The 18,142-nt window shown below is 41.7% G+C and overlaps 1 protein-coding gene across 1 annotated transcript in view; it reads left to right on the top strand.

The window, feature by feature from the left end:
- SLC49A4 (solute carrier family 49 member 4) overlaps positions 1–17,778 on the top strand; it is a 138,440-nt gene extending 120,662 nt beyond the window's left edge. The window contains exons 8-9 of the mRNA XM_033944637.1: positions 4,101–4,283; positions 16,878–17,778. Coding sequence (XP_033800528.1) covers positions 4,101–4,283; positions 16,878–16,993 — 299 coding nt within the window. The 3' untranslated portion in view covers positions 16,994–17,778. The remainder of the gene's footprint in view (positions 1–4,100; positions 4,284–16,877) is intronic.
- The last annotated feature ends 364 nt before the right edge of the window (positions 17,779–18,142 follow it).

Here is an 18,142-nt window from a genome sequence, read left to right as displayed (position 1 = left end):
CATCTCAATGGCCACGAATTTGGTCTTGGAGGATGAAATGTACGGTTTCAGCATCTATGAGACAAACTTGGTTTTTTCTATTACATAGAGCGTTATGGACCCCTGTTAGGTTACAAAAAATAGATAGTTCTTTGTCTAATAGATGCTGGCATTGTCATTTAGAAACAGGAACTTTAGATCATTTATTGTTTCATTGCCCATACATTATGAATTTCTGGAAATCAATTTGGGACCAAATTAATAATTTATTAGAGAACCCAGTGGCATTGACTTATGATACTGTGATATTTGGGATGGAAATGAGAGCCAAAAGTCAGATTTCTGCAAATAACAACAAACTATTACTTATAATGACTGGAGTTGCCATTCAACAAATCACAATTAACTGGAAAGATTGGAAGAGATTGAACTACAACTTCTGGTGGAACTCTTTATGCCATATATATAAAATGGAAAGGTTTATTGCAGTACAGCGGGGTTATCTTAAAAAATTTCAGGATGTGTGGAAACCATTAATGAAATATTGTAAAGATTAATTTAAAAACTGATTCCCTTATATTAATTGTTAATTTAAAATGTAGGGAGGGGGGTATTTTATTATCAAATGATTTTATGATAATTAAAAATATGAAGGGGAGGGATGGGATTGGGTTGGATATAAAAATATGTGAGATGTACCAATGATTAATTTTAAGTGAAGTATTCATTATTTATGTGATTGAATATATTTTAACACTTAATGTAATCTTGAAAATGAAAAAATAATAAAAAAAAAAAAAAAAAAGGTACGGGGGTTGGCTACCACACAGTGAGGGGAGGGATGGGAGGGTTTTGTGGATCATGGGGGCTGCTTTTCTCTGTTTTGCTGGAGGGTTTGTGCATAGGGGACGGGTACTTTAGATTTCGCCATAACAAAAATTTTGTATTGGGCATGCCTTGAATTCTGATACCGTACATTATGCTTGATCTTTACTTCATCTTGTTATTGTTATTCTGTATTTGGTTGTATTCAGCACTAGTTCTGCCAGAGTTCTATTGATGTTACTTGTATGCATTATGGTTTTGCCTAATAGAGGTTTTACAAAAAAAAAAAAAAAAAAAGATATAGTGGAGGGGGGAGGGTTCTGGCTGGCTGCCATTAGATGTTCCCTGTACCCTATTCCGGCCTACCACTAGATCACCAGAGGGCGGACAGGGGACAGGGCATACCATTTGGTTCAGAATTTTTTTTTTTCTTGGTTTTTCCTCTACAAGTGGGTGCGTCTTATAGAGCAAAAAATACGGGTAGTTTTTAATCTTGGGGAAAAAATTCACTTGATTTTTGCAATTAATAAATTAAATGAATAAAATAGTTAAAAAATAAAAAATTAGCAAGGTTTTTTGGACCGATGATAAAAATCATACCCCAGTAAGACTCTCATTGGAGGGTGAGGGTTGGGTGTTTGAGGTCCTTTTCCTTGTTTTTTGATAGATGAACTTTCCTGGGGGAACGAGAACAAATTTGTCCCCATGTAATTCTCTATTTTGGAACTCAAGGTATTGTTTGGTTCACAAGTTTAGGGGAGCCCATAGGTGCGGTAGAGAAACTGGTTAGCCAAATGGCTTGGTACTTAGATGGATTAAGGCACATGCATTGTGGGAGAAGCCACACCAAGATAAGAACATAAGAATAGCCTTACTGGATCAGACCAATGGTCCACCAATGCAGAGGTGGTATTGGTGATTAAACTCAAGACATCTGCAAAAGCACAAAGTAAAATTAGCAATTGAAACTAAATAACTTAATGATATTCTTACAAAGCTTATGTTAACAGTGACCTTTTTAGGATGCTGTTGGCTATATTTTTTTTTCCATTTCCAAGCATGTGTCAAAATTGGGGAAATAATAATTTTTTTAACAAACAAATCAACTAATAGCATTGCAGCAGGTCCTTTAATTCTGAATTGGTAGCAGAACACTTGATCTATATGCATATAAATCTGACTGGAAATAACTGGGTTGGCAAGTGTGTGTTTTTTTATTGGAAATTTCATCACTAAATATTTTATTGACATTTGTAAGTTGTCTACTAACTGAACTTTACTATTTGTTCTTCAAACTGTTACTAATCAATTTGCACAGAAAATGATTTATGCCCTAATCAATAAATGAACCTGGAAACTACATTTTATGGCTTGTAATTCAAAATTTAAGCTATCCAATCATTTTTGTTACACATATATTTCAGTGTTTATGGTTCACATCAGTTCTAGAGTTCACCTGAAATCATTCTCTAATTAAACTGAAATATTCACATTTTTAGAGACATTAAGAATGACTGTCCATTAGATGACGCTCATTGCTTAGAAATGGAAGAGAAGGGTCATCTGGGTTGTTGTTGGGGGTTTGTTTTGTTTAGAAAAAAACATTATAAGGAAGAGTCGTATCAATTACCAAAAATACATAGTGAAAATCTAATCTTATCCACAACTTATTAATCGCACTATACCAAAAAGGTTCAAGGTGATTTACATTCAAAGAGGCCGTAAAATCTACGGGAAGATACAAAAACAATCAATAATTAAAATATCATCAAAACATGAATATTATAACAAGTCATATAAAATTTTCAAATTTTTATGAAACCTTGAATACAGTGGTACCTTGGATTACGAGCATAATCCGTTCCAGGAGCATGCTCGTAATCCAAAATACTCGTATATCAAAGCAAGTTTCCCCATAGGAAGTAAGGGAAACTTGCTTTGATATGTTTCCCCCCCCCCACCTTCCCCCCCCGAGGCCAGCAGCGCTGCTCCCCCTCACGAGAACCGGCATTGCTCCCCCCGAAGGCCCCCCTCGCGAACCGGCACCCTCCCCCCCCGCGAACCGTCCCCCCCCCCCCCGCCGCCATCGGGCACCCCCCCCGCCGCGACCTGAGATCCCCCAACCCACCTGAACCCTCTTCTTACTTCCAGTGTAGCCTCCGCATCGGCATCGGCACCAGCATGTCCTGTGTCCGAAAATCTGCTTCCTGTGCCGGGCCTTGAGTATGCGCGGGGGGGTGCCGGATCGCGGGGGGAGGGCGCTCATACAGCGAGACAAGCTCGGTTTACGAGGCACCAAGTTTGCGAATGTTTTGCTCGTCTTGCAAAACACTCGCAAACCGGTGCACTCGTAAATCGAGGTACCACTGTAATTGATATCTGTCCTAATATAAACAGGTAGATTATTCAAAATTGTAATGGCAGCGTGAGCAAAAAGCTATTGTTTATACCATACTCCTTTAATCTGTGGAAAAGGAGTACCACATAATCTGGTGGAAAAATAATGCAAATTAGAAAAAAGCAAAATCAGATGATCTGAAGAGTCAGTCTGTAATATACAATGAATTGTGCAAGCTGATTTAAACTTAATTCGCCTCTCAACTGATAACCAATGAAGATTTTTATACGCTAAAAACAGGGGTAGGGAACTCCGGTCCTCGAGAGCCGTATTCCAGTCGGGTTTTCAGGATTTCCCCAATTCGCATGCATGAGATCTATTTGCATGCACTGCTTTCAATGCATATTCATTGGGGAAATCCTGAAAACCCGACTGGAATACGGCTCTCGAGGACCGGAGTTCCCTACCCCTGCGCTAATGCTACACTTACATATCTTTTTAGACCAAAAATTAATCTAACTGCACTATTCTGGAGTAACTGAAATTTTTTGATCAGTTTTGATGTTACGTTCAAATATAAAGAATTACAGTAATCAAGATGAGGTAACACTAACATCTGAACCAACAGTGCAAAATGATGTTCCAAAAAAAGCACGACTGGAACAGCCCCTGGAAAAGGGAATACCAGTCATTGTGCACTGCTGACACTTAATGGCATCCTGATGCAGTGGCCACTGGCCAAATCCCATTACTGCAGTGATAGGATGAAAATAGGCTAGGAGAGGGGGGTATAAGGGAAAAAGGGGGAAACAAATCCCAGATTAATTGGAAAATGGTGGTTTACAACCCAAGAGAAGCCAGTTATGATTGATCTACAGTAGAAAACCCAAAAGAGTAGAATGAAATTTCAGAATAAAACTGTAAAACTCATTATCTCCTTTTTCTGTTTTGATTTCAGCTACACTGTATACGTCTTGCATCTTGCTGGGAGTCTGTCTGAACAGTAGCATACCGATATTCTTTGAATTGTTTGTGGAAACAGTCTACCCAATTCCAGAAGGAATAACTTGTGGATTTGTTACCTTTTTAAGTAATGTTTTCATGGGAGTTCTATTGGTTTTCCTTACCTTATATCATATAGGTAAGAAACAATTCTATTTCACCTTAAAGATAAATCATGTTCTGACCAGAGTCCGTTTCTATCTTTGCATCTGTTTCACAAGAAAAGAGGTGGCCTTGTCCAAAAAGATGGATGTCTCTATTTAGATGTGTTGCTTGGCATATCTAGGTTACAGAAAGGTGCTTTGAGCAGCTCTCCATGGGAAACAGTGAAGGAAGTCACAGTAGGTATTTTTTCTGTCCCTGGAGGACTCTCAATTTAAAAAGAAAACAACATTAGAGAAAGCTACCATGAGGCTTGAATTGGCATCCTTAGATTCTCTGCCCTAATTCTCAGCTAGCTGCTCTGACCAAAAGAATACGAGACGTCTCCAAATAATGCAAAATGCTGCGGTCAGACTTATCTTCGGGCTGAAGAAATTCGACCACGTGACACCCTACTATCGGCAGCTGCACTGGCTACCAACGGAAGCCCGAGTAAGGTTTAAATTTGCCTGCCTCTGCTTCAAAGTACTATACGGCCTGACCCCCAAGTACATAACGGACCTTTTCGCATTTTCTAATAACAAACTCAAGAGAAACACACACCCAAAACTCATTTCCCCTCCAGTTAGAGGCTGCAAAATGAAAAAACACCACGAATACCTTCTCTCTCACCAAGCAGTCCTAAGGGGCAAAGACCTAGACCAACTGCTTTCGCCCACTACATACGAGGAATTTAGGAAATGCCTAAAAACATACCTGTTCCAGAAATACCTAAACAATTGACCCGCTCTCCCTCTCCCTCCCCCCTCCCTATTCCACCTGAACTTACAGCACTGTTATAAATATAATCTGTTATCTTCATCTTATCGTAACTTTACGTTGCTATTTATCCCCAAAAGGTCCTGTCGGACATTACCTACTAAAATGTACATATTACATCTTCGCTCAGCAAATTGTATTTCTATACTATTGCCTTCTGAGGTCTCTGATCTCTGTATTTCCTCTGAATATCTACTTATTGTATTTCGCTGAATGTCCAGCACTCTTGATTGTAAACCGCCTAGAAGTCGCAAGATTGTGGCGGTATAGAAGAATAAAGTTATTATTATTATTATTTTATAACTTGTTCTGTCTCTTGGTCTGTGTTTCACCATTTATTCTTACACTGGCCCTGCTCACCACTACATTTCACTACTGTTCCTCTCACTGTCTAGCTTCATGTTTCATGACATGTTTGTATTGCGTATTGATATCCGTTCCAACTTGGGCACACTTTTTTCCAGTTTAACTCACTACTTCATATGTTGTCATTGTTGTTTCTTTATTTCTTATTATTTTGCTGTGCTCCATCAGTCGTTATCATTTTTTATTCTGTTTATTGCATATTCCATGCCTGGCTTAATTTTGTGACTATGTTTTGCTTTATCATGTCTGTTTCAATCATGTGACTCTGTTTATTGCACTTTCAATGCTTGGTTTTATTATGTCATTTTGCTGTGCTTTATATCATGTCTATTTTAATCATGTGTCTCTGTTCATTGCACATTTTATGCTTGTTTTTTATTATGTTACTTTGTTGTGCTTTATCATGTGATGGACTGGTTGCCCAGACATGGCAACAGAGTAGTGGAGCACCTTACAGAGCACAGTTGTAATATCTCACCAGAACTCCCTTATAAGTAATGGTGAGCCCCCAAAATCTATTATACCACCCGAATAGCCCTTATGACTGCAGGTGGCACCTATATGGCAATACACTAGGGGTTTTTTTTTGGGGGGGGGGGTTGGTGGCCTCACATTTTCACCATGAATGCAGTGGTTAAAGTGGCTTTTGGGCCTGGGTCCTCCTCTCTATGGTTCATTAGGCGACCCCCCAGACTACTTAAGCCACCTCTGTTCAGCTCTACTAGGCTTTCCTATACCAGGTGCTGATGTTCTGGAGGCAGGTATGTACTTTTTTTATTCCGATTTTTATGGCAGTGTGAGGGGTCAATGATCACTGAGGGAGTGTGGGGAGGGGTCTATACTTTGTCCCTGCAGTGGTTATCTGGTCACTTTGGATATATTCTGGTCACTTATTCCTGTTTTTAGATCGCCTAAGTCACAAAGTATAAATTCCGTCTAGGCAGTCTTGGCAAACTTTCGATTATTGCTGCATGATGACTAAGTTTGGTCGGCCTACATCCCGCCCACCTTCCACCCTAACCACTCCTCAAAAAATACCCCTGTTCACTCTGGATGCACAGTGGCAGTTAGAAGGCCTAAGATGCATCTAGATATGTCTAAAACCTGTTTTAGACATATTTTTGTTTTGATTATGTACCTCCTAGTATATAACAAGTTAGGATTTTAAAAAACCTTCTATAAACTGTACTGTAATTATGGCAAATCATAACCTGTTAACTGTCTTTTATGTATGCTCAACCTGTTAACCCATTTTGAGCTCTCTGGGGATAACGGGATAGATAAATAAATGGAATTATATTTATAACTAGTCTTTTAGCCCATTATATTAACGGGTGCTAGAATATATGTCTGTCTGTCTTTCTTTCTGTCTCTCTCCTTCCCGCTGTCTGTCTTTCTTTCTGTCTCTCTCTCTCCCTGGCCCCCTTTGTCTGCCTCTCCCTGCCTCTGTGGCTTTCTTCCTTTCTTTCTGTCTCCCTCTTGCTGTCTATGTTTCTTTCTTTCTCCCTCCCTCCCGTTGTCTGTGTGTCTTTCTATCTGTCTCCCTGCCCTCTATGCAGCAGCAGCATTTCTCTTCCCCCCTCACTTCCCTGTGCATCAGCCATAGCAGCATTCCCTTCTCCTCCATTTCCCTGTGCAGCAGCATTTTCCCCAACCCACTTTCCTGTGCAGCAGCAGCATTTCCCTCCCCCTCCATTTCCCTGTGCAGCAGCATTTCCCTCCCTCACCCCACTTCCCTGTGCAGCAGCCGCAGCAGCAGCAGCATTCCCTCCCCCCTCCATTTCCCTGTGCAGCAGCGTTTCCCTCCCCCCACCCCAGTTCCCTGTGCAGCAGCAACAGCATTTCCCTTCCCCCCCCACTTTCCTGTGCAGCAGCCGCAGCAGCATTCCCTCCCCACCCCACTTCCCTATGCAACAGCAGCAGCAGTATTTCCTTCCCCCTCTACTTCTCTGTGTAGCAGCAGCATTTCCCTCCCCCCAGAAGTTGTGCAGAAGCTGAAGCAGCATTTAATCTCCCTCCATTTGCCTGTGCAGCAGCAGTATTTCCCTCCCCCCCACTTCTTCGTGCAGCAGCAGCGGTATTTCCCTCCCCCTCCACATCCCTGTGCATCAGCAGCAGCATTTTCCCCTTCCCTTCCCGCGGTCTGGCCGGCTCCCTTAGTCTCTTGCCGGAGTTTATTTTTAAGTTTAAAGTTGCTGTGGCAACTCCTCTCACGATCGCTGCCTGCGTTGGAAGCCTTCTCTGACGCAGGTGCAGCTTGTGAGAGGAGCTGCCGCCCGGCCGGGCGTGAAGTGTAAGGGAGCCGGCAAGACCGCACATCACTTTGGGGTCTGCGAGAGAGGGAACGTTGTATGTGCACATGCGCACTCCTACCGACCACGGACTTACAGATCACGGATCAAGCAGGTAAGAGTGCGCATGCGCGCTTAGCGTTTTATTATAGTAGATAGTATAAATGCACACTTTGCTTCTGTTTGCATCATTCTTTGGATTAAAATAGCTGATTTAAATGAATGTAAAGAACCCTGAATCTTTCTAAATGTTTGTGAATTATAGCCAGTCAAGCATAAAAATAGCCTTTCACGAGTAAGAAAGAAGGAAGGCTGAGTAGTAAAAGTGAAAACAAAGCTTATTTTAGAAGAATATTTTAGAAGAAATGGTGATAATGTGGTGGGCATATATAATGTGTTGGAAAAGATGAGGGAATTTTTTTTGTTGGGTAACTAATCTCAGGTTTTAGTCAAGAAGCTTAGAGCTACGTCTTGTGTTCCAGAACATAAATCCCCCCTTACCTTTAGCCATATGAATTATAGATTGAATGGAGGCAGTAAGGCTGAATTCTCTAATATGATTTTGGAGCTGGAGGCAGTGTTTAGAATTCTGTGGAAATACTGAATGAGCAAAAGACCATTCATGACAAAAATGATATCTTTGCACATAGCCTAAAGGCCCAGAGAAAATACTAATAAAAGGTAGACTCTATGTCCTGGCTTTTTGATTAAAATAGCTAAATTAATGATATAGTACTGGAGTCACCCAAATTTGAGACTTGGTCATCTAAATCTAAAATTCTTGGACTACAAATCTTCCTTAGTATAATTAGCTGCTCCGTTTGAAGCAGGGCTCGACAAAGTTTATTAGGATCTAGGAGTCAGGCTTGGAACAACTGCAATTTTTCTTTGCTCACATTTATAAATCGCACACTTTGTAATGTGCTTAATGTGATGTGTACAGCAAGCTGTTTCTTACAACAGCAGGGAAGACGTGGAAAAGACGTCACTGCTCTCCTCATCACTCGCCCACAGACAGTGTGCCTGGCAGTTTTGGGGCAGTGAGAGAGAAGGCTACCTATCACTCATCGCCTCACCTATAAAATACTCCTCCTCGCCTGGAAAACAAAAAACTAACCAACCGGCGTTCATAGATAAACTTTTGATCCCTTATTCATCATCCAGGACCCTCCGATCTAATAATCAAAATCTACTCTCTATACCGTCAATACGGGAACTGATTTACGCTACTACTCGCAAATCCATCTTTTCAGTCATCACCCCCACTCTGTGGAATGCCCTCCCATTAGACGTTCGAATAAAGAACTTGCTTGAAAAATTTAAAGCCAAACTCAAAACTTTCCTCTTTAAAGATTACTTTACTCTTTAGTATCAGCTTCCGCCTCTTAACTCTTGTGAAGCTTTGAAACATCTAATGCTTCTTTTAAAGTGATTCCCATCCTAATGTTTTTGCCACTCCCCATTTACCGTCCTTTTTTTAAATTAATTTTATATCGATGTATTTTAAACAACCTTTCCCTCCCCTACTTTCCTTCTGTTTCATGTACGTTAACCTAAATTTGTCTAGTATTTTTAATTTTTGATAAAATATTGCTTTATTTACCTATTTTAATTGTTCTTTACAATCTTTTTTATATTGTACACCGTTTAGACACTTGTTTTGATAGACGGTATATCAAAAATAAAGAAACTTGAAACTTGCAGGAATAGTTGGATCTAGTAAGGTTGGACAGAGAAGCTATTGGGGAGATGTGTGCTGGGGGGGGTTCATAGACAAAAGTACGCGCCGACAAAGGCGCGCTGAGACAACTGAGCGCAAGGCGGAAGCCCGCGCCGAAGAAAAAGTGTTTTAAGGGGCTCCGACAGGGGGTGTTCGTGGAGAAACCCCCCCCCCCACTTTACTGAATACAGATTGCACCGGTGTTGTGGGGGGGGTTGGGGGTTGTAATCCCCCTCATTATACTGGAAACTTAACTTTTTCCCTGTTTTTTAGGGAAAAAGTGAAGTTTTCAGTAAAATGTGGGGGGTTACAACCCCCCAAACCCCCCCACAACGCCGGCACAATCTGTATTCAGTAAAGTGAGAGTTCCCCCCCCCAAAAAAAAACCCCCATCGGAGCCCCTTAAAACACTGTTTTTCTTCGGCGTGGGCTTCCACCTTGCGCTCAGTTGTCTCGGCGTGCGCTTTTGATCTGTCACCGTGCTGAGGAAAGGGCAGAGAGAGAGAGAGAACGCGCAAAACACGGGGATGTGTGTATGCTAGGAATAGGGATGAGAAGAGAACTAGGGTGGGGAGGGAAAGAACAAAATTGGGAAGCAACCACCTTAATCAGGAAGATATTTGGAGGACTACGCGATGGCAGGAGTAGCCTATAAGCCGCATTGTTACGGAGGAGGTGATTCTCCGAACCCTGTTAGGATCAATTGAACGTTTTAAAAAATCTGCTTTTTGGCCAAAGCGGAGGGGGAAGAGGAGTTGAGAGAGGAGAGATTTAGAAAAAAACTACTGCTGACGGTGGGGGTGTGATGCCAGGAAAGCCCCGGTTTAAAAATATGCATCTTGGAGGCCCCTTATATCTTAATATAATAGCTTCTCTCCATCTGAGTGGTGTTTTGTTCTATTTGTTTTTATAGTAACCCTTGTTCTAAATTGTGCAACCTATTACTTCCATTACAATAAGCATGAGTATATGCTTTTCCTGATGTATGCAGTGAAGTAGCAGCCTAATAGTGCAGTGACCTGAGATCCAGGAGAACCAGGTTTAATTCCTACTGCAATTCCTTGTAACCCTAATCCTTCATTTTCCACGTACTAAAAAAAATCATCTTCAGTTGTGAGCCCACTAACGACAGAAAAAGTACCTCTGTGTGTGTGTAATATAAATATATATATATATATATATATATATATATATATATATATATATATATATGTGTGTGTGTGTGTGTGTGTGTATGTGTACTCTATATGCATATATCAGTGGCATGCATTTATAGCAGGGGATTCAGTACATGTGCTAAACCAAGGATGTCCAACTCTGGCCTTCACCAGGTTGAGTTTTCAGGATTTCCATGATGAATATGTGTGAGATCTATCTGCATATAATGGAGGCACTGCATGCAAATTGATCTCATGCATATTGTTGGGGAAATCCTGAAAAATACCAAACCACTATGACACTCTATGCATAGAACACAAAATATATTGAATATATATATTAGGTGTGTAGGTATGCATTTGCATTGGTATTCGTTTCAATTATACTTTGTTTTATTTAAAATCTTCCCCCCCCCCCCCCAAATAACCAAAAGTAAAATCAAAAGAAAATAATGTCGGGTCTGAACCACATCACTTCTACAAAAAAAAAGTCAAAAACCCCTCCTGTACTTACTGTTGATCCCTCCCAGCCCCTCTTATTGATTTGCTTTCTCTTTGCAGGACAGGGACAGTCTCTAGTGTCTCCTGTCCCCCAGAGCACCTACTGCAAATGTTAATTTTCTACCCTTCAAGAATATACCATTGATCATCATATATCTTCTTTTTCTCTTACTGTTTCTCAAGAGTCTTCCTTCTGTCTCTCTCACTTTCTCAACTTCTTTCTATGACTATCCCTCCTTTCTTTTATAGACAGTCCGTGTGGTTGCCTCTGTCGTTTCTGTTTGATTTTTGTCTCCAAACTCCTCAGAGTTTTGCCGTCTGTCTCTCTTTATTTTTCAGCATGCTTAAATGGAAGGTTATAATCTGATTCTAAGCACTATGAGATGAGCTGGTAATTTTTCACAGATGACAGAATGCAGTAAGGTTTGATAGTGAACCTTTATCATCAGCTGTTGGCTGGGGCTGAGAGATGTCACACTGTTTCAGAGTGGCAACAGGAGAGAAGGCCAGAGGTACAGAACTGTCTTGTACCATCATCTTCCCCCCTCTGTCTTCCTGCAAGTGGTAATACAATCCGTATCAGAAGAGTTAACGGGTTAAAAATGAATTGAAGAAATCAATCCAGAGGATATAAATGAATTAGCATGCAAATGAGAACATGTGCTATAACATGATTTAATAAAGCCTGCAGCTCCAAATAATTCCAGGTACAAAAACCACAAACAACTTCATTTTATATGCTTCTGCCCAGAATCATAGTAATGACAGATGAGGCAAATCAGGAAAAGCTAAAAATGGACCCAAGAGAACTCTGCCGAGCCGGGAAACCCACAAAATACCAAGCCACAGAGAGAGAAACTGACAGACAGAGCACGCCAACACACTTCTCCAACATATCTCTGTACACCAGCGGTCTCAAACTCGAACCCTTTGCAGGGCCACATTTTGGATTTGTAGGTACTTGGAGGGCCGCAGAAAACAACAGTTAATGTCTCATTAAGGAAATGACAACTTTGCATGAGGTAAAACTCGTTATAGTTTATAAATCTTTCCTTAATTGCTTCTGATAATTTCAGCTATACACAGCTGAAAGCAGTGCAACAGGCAGAAAGTGAAGTTCAAATAGTTTTTCCACTTTCTGCATGTTGCACTGCTTTCAGCTGTGTATAGCTGAAATTATCAGAAGCAATTAAGGAAAGATTTATAAACTATAACGAGTTTTACCTCGAGCAGAACTGGGATTTAGATTCTAAAATATCAACTGCAAGAGACAAGATTTTGGTGTAGAACTCTAGGCTTTTTTTGTAGAGGGGAGAATCAATATCTGACTAGTGCCTTAAGTGTCTGGTGGTCGCGTCCGCAACTGCCTTCAGCTTTCACTTCTCCAGCGCTGGTACACAACTGCCAACGTACACACACACAAGCAGCACTGCCTCCAATGGTCACCTTACATTCTAGAACACTGCCCGCCTCACTGCTGTAACCTCACACAAGCGCTTTCCTGCATCTGTATGCGATTGTCCTCTCCACTCCACCTCACAATTGCATACAGAAGCAGGAAAGCGCTTGCGTGAGGTTACAGCAGTGAGGCAGGCAACATTCCAGAACAATGGTAACATACCGAGGGCCTCAAAATAGTACCTGGCGGGCTGCATGTGGCCCCCCTGGGCCGCAGGTTTGAGACCACTGCTGTACATCATACAGAAGAGAGAAAGCAGAGAAGCTGAACTACATCCCCTTCATTCCTCTTTACAAGAACACATTTTTTTTTTTAAAGCCATACCTGGATTGGTGAAGGAAGAGGAAGCCTTGAGTCACTTGTAAGCACGAACCCACAGGCACTGACAGCACTTGAGCGTGTCCTGACTTAGAGGATTCAGAGTCTGGAGTGAATCTCAAAGGTGTTTTTTTGTTTTGTTTTAATTTGATTGGTGGGGCAGGCTCAAAAGTTCTGCTAGTCAAATTAAAACAAAAAATGCCTTTAGGATTCAGTCCTGGCTCTGAATCCTCAATGTAGCTGTGCTGGAGGATGGCAGCAAGCTATGGAGGAAGAGCCCTGAATACTGTGCTGGCCTTTGATTGGTCAGGCAGTCAGCCTGAGGGGATTCAGTTTCCATGAGAGAATCCCTTGATGTCAGAGACTGGACTAGAAGACTGCACGATGCCAGCATGACACTCAGGACTGTGTTGGCCGGCACAGAGGAGGAGCCAGAGCATCATGGAGTCAGCAGTCATAGTTGGGGCCTTCACTGAATCCCCTGAAGGTCATGGGTGCATGCCACTGGTTTATACAGTATGTGTGTGTGTGTATGTAACCTGCTTTGTACCACAGAAAGATGGTATCTCTTATCCCTTCCCCTTTCCTCCTCTCCTGATGTCCCCTGGAAGTGAATGTGTTCTTGCTGTATTGTCAGATCAGACTAAGGGCAAGAAGTCCAAATAATCTACCTATGCTTGAACTGTCATACTACCTCATTTAAATATGTTCACAACCCCTTACATAAACCAACTCTATGGGAATGAATGGGGAGATAAATATTTATCCTTGAAAACGCATATATTGCTTAGCAGAAGCTTAGGAATATTGGCATAGATATACTAGTAAAAGAATTGACATTCTTCCCCATTGCGCACTTTGTTTTTCCCTCTCTCCATTCTATCCTGTTTTTGCAAAATTGAGAAGGAATATCCCATGGGACAGCCCACTGGGTCAGTGGCTGTGGACTGCTAGGAGGAGAGACCTGGGTTTAATTCCTGGAAACAGGTATTCAGCTTCCCAGTTAAGAACATAAGAATAGCCTTACTGGGTCAGACCAATGGTCCATCAAGTTCGTAACCCGTTCTCACGGTAGCCAATCCAGGTCACTAGTACCCGGCCAAAACCCAAAGAGTAGCAACATTCCAGGCTACCGATCCAGGGCAAGCTGTGGCTTCCCCCATGTCTTTCTCAATAACTTGTGGACTTTTCCTCCAGGAACTTGTCAGACAGAGGTGGGGGGAATGTTAAACTACAAATACTTCCACAGATATGCACCATGACACATAAGCCAAGTTGGCATAAATGTCTGTTCTTCATACCTTATTTAAAGCATCATTATCACTATTGACTTCTGAAGATTAGATTCCCGGTTTCTTGACCTCGGTTCTATTTATTCACTTGTTTTTTTGTTTCGTAGTTTCTATTTTTGAAAGAAATATGTACATTGTAATTTTGGGTACACATCTAGATTTAAAAAAAAAAAAAATCTTTTTATTTCATTATTAATTTGACAACAATATGCAATAGAGCCATGAAAAAAATAAGTTGGTTCATGTTTGTTCCTAGCGTGCAGTGACCACAAAAAAAGAAATGAGAAAAAGATAGTTTGATTTAAATAAATGAAATACAAATGTGCCCCTTACTTCCTCCCCACCCCAAAACAATAGTTCACAAGGAAAATGTACCTTGTTCATTAACAAAGAGCTATGAAACCAATAAAGAATGTTTGATAAGTAAGCCGCTATATACTCTGGAAGATGTCCAATACAAGTCCTGCAAACGGACAGATAGAGAAAGCCTCGCCTTAGAATACTCACAGTACAAGAAAAGGCAAGGGAGAGGTCTTTCCAACCAAAAACAAGCCTTTATTTGTTCAAAAACACGGTCCCAACAAGGATCCTAGTTATTGTATTTCCTTATTTCCATGTTCATATTTGTATCAGTCATGGTTTTACCATGCCTAATATTTTGTACATGTAGGTCATATTCACATACAATATCTTATGCCTGTATTTTAAATATGCTTTAATAGTTTATTTGTGTTCTATATGTTTTGTAGTATCCCCTGAGGAAGGCATTTAGATAACGCCAAAACTAGGATCCTTGTTGGAACCGTGTTTTTGAACAAATAAAGGCTTGTTTTTGGTTGGAAGGACCTCTCCCTTGTCTTTTTTCCCAATACAATTCCTGTGTGTTCTGTAATTGTCTCCATTGCCATCTACTACCAACTATTCTTTAGTTATTTGTATTTGCTATTAGAACATAAGATTTGCCGCTGCTAGGTCAGACCAGTGGTCCATCGTGCCCAGCAGTCTGCACACGCGGCGGTGGCCCTTAGGTCAAAGACCAATGCCTTATTTGAGTTTAGCCTTACTTGCATATGTTCTGTTCCAGTAGGAACTTATCCAACCTTGTCTTGAATCCCTGAAGGGAGTTTTCCCCTATAACAGCCTCCAAAAGAGCATTCCAGATTTCTACCACTCTCTGGGTGAAGAAGAACTTCCTTACATGCACATTTTAAAGCGATCACATCATGGGGAACTCTCCGAATTGCCCAATCATGGTAAATCAACTCTTGATTCCAGGGCACCCTTCATTTCGAAAGCCTAAAGTTACCTCACTCCTCTCCCACCACCATGTCCAGTAATTCTCTTTCCCTCCCTCTCTGCCCAATAATTCTCCTTTTTCGTCATCTCATGTGCACCATCTCCCTTTCTATTCCCTCCCTCACCTCAGCATCTCTTTTCCTCACTCCCTCCTTCCATTCTATGGCTCCCTCCTTCCCTTCATTCTATGTCTCAAGTTCGTGCCCCCTCCCTTCTATCTTTTGTCCAAAGTTTGTGCTCCCTCTTTCTTGAGTCCCAACACGCCTCTTTTCATTCTGTACCTCAACTAGGTACCTCCCTCCGGTAGGTGTCTTACATTTTCATTACTGCCTCCGGGTGTTTTATCTTCTGGCCGGCTCCCTCCTCCTCACTGCCGCAGTGTGCACAAAGAGAATGGGCATCTCTTCCCGCTGCATCACAACACAGGGGCTTTCTGGCAGTCTCTAACACTGACCAGCACCCCTGGATTAGTCACTTATTTTTGCCGCCAAAAGCCGATGCCGCTTTTTGGAAATGGCATTTTTTAAGAATCTACCAGGAGGGCTCATTTCAATATTGAAAAGCCTATTTGCATGTCAGTATTGGAGACTGCTAGAAACTTCGCTAAAGCCAGAGATAATCCCTTTTGATAATCCACCGCTAAACTGCGTACTGGCTAAACCACCGGAAAACAGTTTAGCGACAGCATTAAAGTTTTGAGAATCTGGGCGTTAGACCTCCAGAAAGGAACATGGCACTCCAAAGTGAGACCTCACCAGTGACTTGTACAGGGACATATGTGCAAGTGTTGGTGTATGTGGGTTATGACTAGAATATGGGAATTTGCACACATTCTTGCCATCTAACGGTGGACAGTTTCGCATAGAATTACCCCTTAGATGGCTTGGCCAAGGTCATAAGGGGTATTAATAGAAGGTTCTCAGCCTGCTGCTTTAACCACTAAGCTACTTCACCATTGCAAAATAAAGTTGGTGTTACTAATATGCTGATATGTGTGTGTGTGGGGGGGGGTTTGTCAGTAATGATGACTTTGGCTTCAGAAAATTGTAATCGTATGAATTATCTGATGAGTGAGTTGAACCTGAACATTTGAGATCATCTGGTTTTCCTCAAAAGGACCCTCATTCAACATTTTCTATTTACCTATTATAATCTGGTTTTCTCCAGGTTCAACATGGCTTCTGATATATTTTTGAATAGTAGTGGCATCACTGCTTTTTGAGTTGGTGCATCGGAACCATCTTAATTGAATTTTGAGCTGTATATTTTGTTTCCATTTGCACTGGTTTCTCTCTGCTCTTTTTTTTTTTTGTCTTCTGTGCCTCATGGAAACCAGTGATAACTTTTGTCTTCAGAAATATGCTGCTGCAGCTGCCCGAATCTTGAATTATTTTCCGTTTTCTCATTCGCAGAGTTGTCCTGGTTGAACTGGTGCCTCGCTGGATCCTGTTTACTCAGTCTCCTCTTCATTATGTGCTTCAGGGAATCCTATGATAGACTCTATCTTGATGTCCTCGTCTCTGTGTAGTTACAGCAAACCAATAGGCAATTTAAGGAGACTGTGAATCAATATATTGCACAAAAGAAGAGGACCACAGGAACTTCATTCAAGCATCTTTACGAAAAGTTGTTGTTCTTTTCTTTATGCCTTTGATTTTGTACACACTCTGTTTATCATCACGGCTCAGGCAGGCAAACAGAATCTTTGGGCATTTTAAATGGAGCGTGTTGGCAAAGTTCCGATTGATTTTCTGTGCTTTTCTCACCCCGCCTGACCGTTGATCTGTAGGTAGGTCAGAGAGTGGTAAATAAGCACCTGTGGGCCTCTCCTGATCCCGGAACATGTCAGCTGCTCAAAAGAAAATTTAAATAAGGGAAAAAAAACACCCCATTCAGGTTTTGCATTTAATAGGAACAAAAATAATCCAAAGGGCTTTTTTGCACTGAATTTTTATCCTGGAAAAATGTCCTTTCGGTGTCTGTAGGGTGTGGTGGTGTTGGTTTCATGCAACTCTTTATTTTCTTAAATGATTCTTTGGCTAGAATTGGTTTTTTTTTGCACAGATTATAAGAGTGCACAAGTATGCAGTTTAAGATGAGATGTCCCTTTCTTGTTAAACTGTGGAAGCTTTGTGCCAATACCAAAATGATGAAAAAATTTTTTCCAAATTATTTCAATATGAAATGCATACTTTAAAGAAGCAGTGTCTTGAACGGTGTCAGGTCAAAAGCGCGCTGTGACAAAGGCGCGCCCAGACAATTGAGCGCAGCGCGGAGGCGCGCACCACTCTAAATTACTGTTTTTAGGGCTCCGACGGGGGTGTGTGTGGGGGGAACCCCCCCACTTTACTTAATAGATATCGCGCCGCGTTGTGGGGGGTTGTAACCAGTGTTCCCGCTAAGCTGCGCTGGGGTGCGCTGGCGCACAAAATATTACCTCGCAGCGCACATGTTTCTCGTCACAGCGCACACAGTGTAGAGCACAGTTCTTCAACCGCCGGTCCGCAAACAAAATCTTGCCGGTCCGCGAAGGATTCGGTCCCCGCCGCAACGAAAGGCCGGCGTCAGCTGACTTGCAACTTCCTGTTGCAGTCGCTGTGCCGGGACTCCTGCCTTCGCCGGGACTCCTGCCTTCCACCGCGTTTGCCTCCTGCCTTGTCTCCGCACCTCCAGACCA

Source organism: Geotrypetes seraphini, chromosome 5 (assembly GCF_902459505.1).
Source record: "Geotrypetes seraphini chromosome 5, aGeoSer1.1, whole genome shotgun sequence".
In the NCBI taxonomy this organism is placed as follows: Eukaryota; Metazoa; Chordata; class Amphibia; order Gymnophiona; family Dermophiidae; genus Geotrypetes; species Geotrypetes seraphini.
The sequence above is the reverse complement of the archived record's forward strand: the minus strand, read 5'-3'. Positions and strand labels throughout refer to the sequence as shown.